The sequence below is a fragment of the Anolis carolinensis genome, chromosome 4, assembly GCF_035594765.1.
Source record: "Anolis carolinensis isolate JA03-04 chromosome 4, rAnoCar3.1.pri, whole genome shotgun sequence".
Classification (NCBI taxonomy): domain Eukaryota; kingdom Metazoa; phylum Chordata; class Lepidosauria; order Squamata; family Dactyloidae; genus Anolis; species Anolis carolinensis.
The window spans coordinates 176,671,516-176,681,228 of NC_085844.1; the positions used below are offsets into that span (position 1 = coordinate 176,671,516).

A 9,713-nucleotide genomic window follows, 5' to 3' on the forward strand; every position below is an offset into this window, starting at 1 on the left:
GAGTCTCTAGTCTGTGTGTAGTTTTAAAGTGTGTGATAGTTTCTTATGCTGAACTGGTCCAATTGATATAAATGATCTGAACCTTCTTTGAAGATAGATAGCATTGGCATAAATGAAGATTTGATTTAGAACAGTAAAACTGAGCACTTAAACCATTTTAGTTAAATTGATTTCTGCAGAGATATAGGGTTTTTTGTTGTTGTTGTTTTGTTGTTGTTGTTTTTTTAATCTGAGGGTGCATCTACCCTGTAGAATCAATGCTAATTGATACCACACTAACTGCCATGGCTCAATTTTATGGAATCCTGGGAATTTCGTGTGGCGAGGCACCAGCACTCTTTGGCAGAGAAGACCAAGACCTTCTAAAATTATAATGCCCCTGATTCCATATCATTGAACTATGATAGTTAAGTGGTGTGAAACTGCATTAATTCTTCAGTGTAGGTGCACCCAAAACCAGTGATAGTGCCTTCTGGTACTTTTGATTGCAGATTGCATACTCAGTGCCCATTAGACATACTCCCTGCAATTTGCAGAATGTGTAGCTCAAAATATAAAATAGAATAGCTTTTGTTGTCATTGTACGACAAAATTAAATGTAATCCCCAATCACATTATATTTGTAGAATTACAAAACAAAAAAATAATTCTTCTACATTCCAGTCACTATTGCACAACTCCTCATACCACATCAGTGTGAAACCATAGAGTTCAATATAGTCACAGCTCTGGGATAAAAGCTATCTCTCAACCTATGTGTCATTGTTTGTAACATCCTATGCCATGTGCCAGATGGTAATAATTCAAAAAATGAATATCCAAGGTGAGATAGATCCTTAATAATATTTTGAGCTTTCTTAAGGCAGCAGGAATCATACAGTTCTTCCAAAGAGGGTAGAGGGCAACCCGTAACTCCTTGGACAGTTGTGGTAACCCTTTAGAGCACCTTCCTATCTGCTACTGTGCAATTAGCAAACCATACACAGATGCAATAGGTTAGAACACTCTCCATAACACAATAGTAGAAAGTCACCAGTAGTTTTTCAATCCATTTTTTGGTTCCTTAAAAGTCTCCGATAATACCTCTACCTACTCCATTCAATCTCCTTTTATAACCAAAGGCTGAATTTCTTATCTATTCCTTCTGTAATCTAGTATATACACCTTGGTCTTATTGATCATAAGAACCAAATTATTGTGCCTGCACCATGAGAGCAGCTGATCCATCTCATTCCAGTAGATAGGCTCATCCCTCTCACAGATAAGTCCCACCACTGTTGTTATCAGGAGGGTATCAGGTTGCCTATTCCCAGATCTAAGTTAAGGTCATATACAATGTATTGTCAGAATGCTAACAATTCATCTGCAGCAAAATACAATATAATAAAATGGATGTTAAACCAATTATCCCAATTAACCCATCACCTTAGGAATCCTGGTGGGCTGTAAGTGCATGACTTAAACAGACAAACAAATTTTAATGGAACCGTCTGCAGAGGTCTGTGTGCCAGCTTTTAGTTTGTCTTTCTGTAACTTCTGGCCACTAGTCTGGACAGTTTGAAGTGCCATTCTGCTGACATTCTTCCCCCAAGATGCAGTTCCTTTTGTCCACAGTAGTCTATGAAAGGTTGTTAGAAACTATGGTCTACAAAGAAAGTTGTTAGCAGCGTTGTTACAGTAATACCGACTCTAGCCTCACAGAACAGTTTACAGACCTATAAAAATATATTTCCTGCCCTCGTGATTACAGACATCTGATTGATCAGACTAACCAATGCCTCTCTTCTTCCTCCACAGCGTGTCGCATTAAGTCTAGAAGATGATGGGTTGCCCTGAGAAGACAGCACTTCCTCTATCCCTACAGCCAGTGGACTGATAGATATGCACTGAACAGATCTGCTGTGGATCATGGAATCCACCTTCTTTTATCCCTTTCCCTTGCCCTTTTAATTATTGTTTATGTTGCAGAAGGGTAACCACAAAGTTGAAATGAACTACAAACATCCAAAGGATGTGAGAGTTTTGTATGTATAATCTTTTATACACCTTTTTAACTTCTTGCACTATCCATCTATTAATAGTGAGGAGCCTGCTCTACTGCTCAGCTACTAACTCGACGTATACAACCAGCCAGACCCACGGGTCAGTAGCTTACAGGTCATTTTTGAAAACTATATTTATAGAAGTTTTGTAAATATATCAAACATACTTTGTGGCTGTCCAGCAACATGAAAAAAGAGATCTATACAAGCCGTTTAGGATATTTATTAACAAACTCTGGATATAAGATTTATTCTGTAAATATACCTAGAGCATAAGAGTATTTATTTTTTGTATGTTTGGCTCGCTGTGCATAGATTTTCTGTCTATGCCTATCAAAGCTAGATAGGTATATAGACATCTCCATATATAAATAAATCTCTATATAAAATATAAATATATATATATATATACAATAAATGAATATATTTTAGAAAGACTAACCCAGCAGTATGGGAAGTAGAGTAAAAAAAATTCTTATGGGAGGTTTTGTGGAAATTTTACTTTGACATTTGAAACTACTGAGTAAGAAATGCAGCTGTTAGAATAGAATAGTTGATCACTGTCAAAAGAACAAAGTAGTCATATGATGAACAAACCAAATTTTGTCCAAGCTTGTATGCAGTTCTTAGCAAATTTACAGTGCGTTCATCCCATCAAGCTCAGTGAGATGTACTTCACAGTAAACATTTTTTCAGTTGGCTTGTTAGCCTTATTGGAATTTTTCACCTTAAAATATTCTGGGTCTAGGAGTGTTCCTTTTTGTTCAAAAAAGAAGTGTTTACTAATAGCAGGTTTTCTCCTATAATGAGAATAACTAAATACTATTCTCACATAATACTAGGGGTACCACATAATCCTAAATGTGCATATTTGGAGTTAAGTCCCTCAGGTTTGGTGGAAAACATTCTTAATGTGAATTGGGTTGTAGAAACAGCAGTTGTGGAATGCAGGGTATTGGCATCAATATCCAAACATATATATATAATTCTCTATCAATGCATACAGAAAATCTCATTCTCTGTTACTGAAAGACACTGTCCTGCTGATGTTCATTGCTGGCTAAATCAACTACAATAATCTGAGATGGCTTTTGCACTAGTTTAGAGACAAACAACTTTCGGGAACTGGAAATCCATCCCAACCCCCTAGAACCTTCAAGAACTCTCCCCCTGCATTTATTTGGCCTAAAAATGACCAAGAGTAGCCCCTGGAGCTTTCAGGGGGTGATTAGCCATTTTCGGAGAGTCATATGTCTAATTTAGCCTCAAGGAGGCAATTTTTAAAGACCTGGTTACAGCCTGAAAATGGCCTTAAATGGTCTGTTTTCCACTTAGGAGCTTCTGAAGGTGTGATGTCAATCCCTACAAAATTGGAAGGGCAATCAGGTTGCATGTAATCCAAGGGCTCCATCTTATTCCATCCCACCCCTACGCTATCTATTTGCTATTTATTGGTTGGTACTAGTGACTTCCCATCATTACACATTATTACAATCTTATGGATTGGCCTCCTATGTACTTTCAATATAATGTATGGATTTTTGTTGTTTCTAAAAGACAACTGGAGCACCAGCCTGTTCTGTGTAGTGAGTTAAAGCAACCCATAATCTTTTCGTGGTACATGTGCTTTCAGTTAGATATTTCCAGTTTGCAGGTCCTACCTTTTTATTACTTCCTATTGATTGCAACTAAATGACTGTTCCTTGAATAGCCTCTCTGAATTACCTCAAGTCAGGTTCTCTTCCATGGCACAGCTTTAACCAGTCTTCCAATTTTTAAGAAGTTTGCATGGTAAAATAACATTATTTCACTATTACAATAATTTAATCACTATGAAAACAAAATTGTTTGGCAATTCATTATTATTCCCTGGTTAAGATCTTCAGGAAGCAATAAAACCAGCAGAACCTCAAACAGAAAACACCAGGGGAGAATATTTACCAACCTACGACTGAATTGACTACAGATTATTAAAGAATATCATTAGTATGCGGGAAGCTCTTTGATGGGTAAAACATTACTATACTAATGTTGAACTATAACTAAACAGTGCTAAAGGACCACTAATCCAGAAAGCAAACGAAGACATCAATTTTATCCTGCCTATACAGGTTTGGCTTGTAAATGGCTACATTGGCCACCGTGTCTCACTCACTTGTTGTTGATGATGCTTGTTGTGATTTGGTTGTAACAGAAACCAGTACAAAGGTATCTAGAAGGATTAACACACTTCTGCAACCTATTTCTTTAACTTCAAGATGTTAAAACAAATGAAACTGAAGACTGTTGTACTCAAGACAACACAACTTGTGTCATTCTGTTTTTATTTCATTTTGGCTAGCATTATTTGTTCTGACATTACTTTTAGTATATTTCCATATACTTCTTCATGCACCTGCCCTTCTGGTAGAAAGGCACCCTCAAGTCTCTCTCCATACCAATAGCTTTCATATGAAGAGAGGGGTAACTTTAACACTGCAGCCCTGTGCCTGTTTTACTCAGGAGTAAGTTGTGTAATGATTAGTTGGATTAAAAATTGCAACCTAAAATTTATTTGCGAAGTCTTCAAGAACAAAAACATTTTTGTTTCTAAAGGACATAAAAATTCCAACAAAGATCAGTGTTAGCTTGTAACATTTCTTAAAGAAAAATATTTTAAAAACGAAATAGGTTGGCCTGGAGGATGACAATATTTGTACACATTTCATTGTGCCTTTTAGCAAGATACTAATTTTCTTGTGGAAAGCCACTAAAATGGAACATTTACCAGGCAGAATTATTGCCAGGATCCAAGCTAGCAGATATGCTCTTTTCAGTATAAGAATGCATAAAATGTGCTAGTTCAAATATATTCTCATTTATATGTACTTCAGACCCATTTCTGAAGACTTGTGGATCCATTTGTATGTTGGGGCTAAATTTCTACATAACATGTTGCAGTTAACATTACTTTTCAGTGAATAACTCTCAGAATCTCATGTCAGTTTGGCCTGGATGAAGATTTCTGGGATGATATCTCCTCCAAACTTCAATATTACATCTCCTTATTCAGTAGTTTTGAGTTGTGTTCTAACAACTCCTTGAGTATTTTAACAGTTCTTCAATGAAAAGGTCTGTGAAGATGAGCCTACCTTCGTTGCTGCCACTCCTTCTCTTCCACAATGGATGATTGGGAAATTGGTGTGTACTCAACAGTGAACTTTTCAGTTGCTGTACGACAGACTAAGAGGGTTCATATGGTCTGAACATGATCTAAAATGTATCCTCAACACACAGGATTCCTTTGCAGACAATGACTACAAAAGATTCCATAAAGGCAGAATATTTTTTTTAAACTATATCATCCAGTGACCTTTACTGCTAAGAAATCTGAATCTTTAAGGTCTCATGACTGCTTTAGTTCACCAGCCTTTGTTTGTTGGGAGGAGGAGCATTTTTCTTACGACACACATAAGGGACTACAGGCACAAAATAGTGTGTCCTGATACACAGTTTGGAAGGCTCTGGTTTAAGGGATTAATGGGTGACAAATATTATTATGAAAGAGGAGAATAAGATTGCTTCTAAACATAGAACCCCTAATATTGATTAAAAGACACTTTTGCAGCCATCCATCTTATTTTCCTTAACAGATTCTTTTCTGGTAAGGAAAATTTAAGGAAGAAGTAGCAGCAAAATATGGGAAGCCAAACAATTGAAGGAAGGTGTGATCTGAGTCCACTATACAATCCCATTAATGAGGCAGAATAACTGTATAATAAAAAATTCATTTGGAAATACCCTACATGACTTTGCAGTCAGAGACTTGCATCTATAAAGCAGCCATTGCAGTTCAAGATTTGCCACCTCAAGCAATTGTTTCACACATCAAGCTGCAGACTTCAAGTACTGTACCTACATGAGCAGTGAACCAAATACTTGAACATAATTACTTTTTTGTAGCAACATCCATTCCTGAAACTTCAAAAGAAGTGCTTGAAAGTCAGATTGTCCCCAGCCTGAGCTGGTCTTCCATGATTTCAAGAACTGCTTTTGCCATACATTACACCTTGCACCTTTGTATCTCCCTTTTTCATTGTAATTTTCATGTTTTAAAAGCAGTTTATTAAACAACTGTTGAAAGGCAACAGCACCTACATCTTACAATTCTGGATTCCTTGTTGCCCATGTAACAATCAATTCTAAGACTCCTTTTTACAGTCGAGCAGCAGGTTCTCGTTCATTAATGTGAAAAACTTCCAGTTGGCTCTCTGAAGTGTCTCCACTGAAAATATGGTTTGCTGTGGAAGCTGTGTTCATGATGATGAATCTGTAACATTCATTCATTCACTTGGATAAATCATCCCTTGATGACAAATGACCAATAAACCCATATTTTCGGACTAGTCCCACATGTCTTAGTTAACGTTTAAAGTTTTTTAAATGTATATTTGCACCTTGGAAATATTACTCTATATCTAATGTGTACTGCACAATAATTTATTTCTGCTAGATTTAAGAATAGAAACCCATCAATAAATATATACTGGAAAAAGCTGGGGTGAGGATGCAGTTTGATCGTTGTTGCAGCTGCTCTGCTCAGATACTACACAGTCATGCACTATGTGTATGAAAAAACGAATGGAAAGGAGAGAAAAAACTTTTGTTTGTAATAACTGTAACTAACCTCAATCTGTAAATAGATTTGAAGAATCTACAGTTTTGATACTTTTTTAAAAGCAAATCCTTGTACAAATACCATGTTAAAAAAAACCTGGGATTTTTCCCCAGACCATTGTAAAATACTATGATGTGATGTTTTCCTGCTTTCCAATTTCAGATTTGTAAGTCAGTAACCAAATTTTCCTTTAAAAAAAGATAAAATGGATTATTTTAAATACGTAATTGGGAACATTAGAATCTTGTTTAACATTGTAACCAGTTCTGACCTCTGTCTTGTCATATTGAAGTACCATTGGGATGCATACATGCTTGGTGCCTTTTGTGTTTCTGTTTTTATTCTGAACAAAAGGTCTAGGGAGCTGGGATGGGAAGGGCTGTGATAACATTTACTGTACTTAACATCAGTAGGGGGTACTGAAAACCAAATGAATACATTTGTAAGGCAGTGCACTGTTTCTATAGAGATATTAAATTTTTATTGGCAACTTGCAATGTATTATCTTATTTAACAACACTTGAGTCCCGAAGAGGGTATAGTAAAGGTAAAGGTTTTCCCCTGACGTTAAGTCCAGTCGTGACCGACTCTGGGGGTTGGTGCTCATCTCCATTTCTAAGCCGAAGAGCCGGCGTAGTCCGTAGACACCTCCAAGGTCATGTGGCCGGCATGACTGCATGGAGCACCGTTACCTTCCCGCCAGAGCGGTACCTATTGATCTACTCACATTGGCACGTTTTCGAACTGCTAGGTTTGCAGGACTGGGGCTAACAGTGGGTGCTTATTCCACTCCTGGGATTTGAACCTGGGACCTTTTGGTCTGCAAGTTCAGCAGCTCAGCGCTTTAACACACTGCGCCACCACCAGGGGTATAAAAATGCTTATAGTTAAATGTACAAAAATTACAATACACATAGTTTTAACAACCTCATTTTTTTAAAAAAAAGTTATAAGTATTTTAATATATTTGTCATTTTAGTGAGAGATGGGGAAGGAGACTGCACCCTTTCAAAATTTGCAAAAGCATCTTTGCCTTGATGTCATTGTCACTTATCATGGTCAAGTGACTTATTTACAATTGTTTTAAGGAACTTGTGACCTTCCTATTTTAGCCTTTATCTCATTCGCTTTGAAACTATTAAAACAGCAATTCCAAACATGGAATGCCATGCAGAACAGCATTGTTTTGGCAGCCCACTGGAAGCCTAAAAGCAATGGAACCAGCCTAACTTTCTTGACTAGGGAGTCAAGATGCTGCTACAGAGAAAGCCCTCTTGTACTCATCAGCCTAACTTCATGAAATATTGAAACACACAGCAGGAACTCATCTGAAGATTTGAAATTTCTGGCAGGTTTGTCTGAGTGGAGGCAGTCTTGACTCCATGTCATTTATGGCTTTGTAAGTCAACACCAGCAGATAGAATTATATTTGGAAGCAAGAGCAGTTCTTTCAGGACCAGTGTTATATTATTTCTAAAGTGCACACCTGGCACCTCTCTGCTGCATTTTGCTCTAGCTTTAGCCTTTGAACGTCTTTCAAGGGCAGCTCGAATAGAGCGCATTACAGTAGTCTAACCAAGAAGTAACTAAGGCATTAATCACTGTGAGCAGCCCTTGTCTTCCCATAGGGAGGACCTGCCATATCAGCCAAAGTCGGGCAAAGATGTTCCTGGCCACCTTAGGAACCTAGCTTTGCAGGACCAAGACTGAGTTCAAGAGCATCCCCAAGCTAAAAACATGGTATTTAAGAAGGCAAACAACTCCATTCAAAACAGACTATGATCCCAAACGCAGGCTGGTTTTACTAATGACCAGCAGCGCTTCCATTTTATCTGGATTAAGCTTCAGTCTATTGACACATACTTTACTTCATCCAGACAATGATCCGGTACTACCACAAACTCCTTGGTATCAAGGAGAGATAAAGCTCCAGATGACTTCTGAGAGTGGCTTCATATAGATCAGTGGTTCCCAACCTTTGGGCCTCCAGGTATTTTGGACTTCAACTCCCAGAAATTCCAGCCAGTTTACCAGTTGTTAGGAACTATGGGAGCTGAAGTCCATAACACCTGGAGGCCCAGAGGTTGAGAACCACTGATATAGATGTTGAAAGCTTAGTGAACAGTATTGACCCCTGTGGAACCCTACATACTAATAATGGCCAAAAGGCTGAACTACAGTCCCCCAACAGTTGGGATTGAGAAAGATCTTTTCATCACTTGCTAGGCATGGAATCATAGAAACATAAGAGTTGGAAGAGACTTCATGAACCATTGAGTCCAACCTCCTACTCAATGTAGGATCTCTACCTAAACATCCCCAGCATGTAGCCATCCAGACCTCTTTTTGAGGAGACCTAGAGAATGAGACACCATCATTTCTCTATGAAATTGGTTCTATTGACGAATATCTCTTACTGGCGATATGTTCCTTCAAATCAATCAAAATCTGCTTTCCTGTAACTTCAAACCATCTGAGGCATCAGAGGACAGGTCTCCTCCTCCCTTGAGGTATGCAAACATGTTACCACTCTGTCTACTTCACCAAGCTGAACATGCCCAGTTCCTTTAATTTTTCATCTTTGTTCCCCATACTCTTGCCACCCTTGTTGTCCATCTCTGAACCTGCTTCAATGTGTCTATGTCCTTCTTAAAATTAGATGCCCAGAACTGAAGTCACTCCAGATGAGGCCTGACCAATAAAGAATATTTTGGAAAGGCATGAAAACCAGAATCTCTATAACCATTTGAAAGCATGACCCTTTTGGAGATCAATTGGCATTCACACTATTTGGAATAATCATAACCTTTTTGTAAAGTATGATCTCATTGAGAAGAGTTAAAAACTCGCTTGACTTAATCTCCTCCTTACATAGTAGTAAATATCCATAAAATATATAGATCTTCAGAAGTGTTATTTCAATTGCCCAAAAGAAAACATATTCTTTCCCATAAAATATATTGCTTTTAAATCATGTTCTCAAGAGACTATAAATAAGTAGTCTTCGTTAAAAG

At 37.7% G+C, this 9,713-nt stretch overlaps 1 protein-coding gene across 5 annotated transcripts in view; it reads left to right on the forward strand.

The window, feature by feature from the left end:
- Positions 1-6,435, forward strand: part of lrp8 (LDL receptor related protein 8) — a 239,221-nt gene extending 232,786 nt beyond the window's left edge. For all 5 annotated transcript variants that reach the window (XM_003220314.4, XM_008109592.3, XM_008109593.3 and 2 more), the window contains one exon: positions 1,798-6,435. In XM_003220314.4, the coding sequence (XP_003220362.2) occupies positions 1,798-1,836 (39 nt within the window). In that variant the 3' untranslated portion in view covers positions 1,837-6,435. The remainder of the gene's footprint in view (positions 1-1,797) is intronic.
- Positions 6,436-9,713: the final 3,278 nt, after the last annotated feature.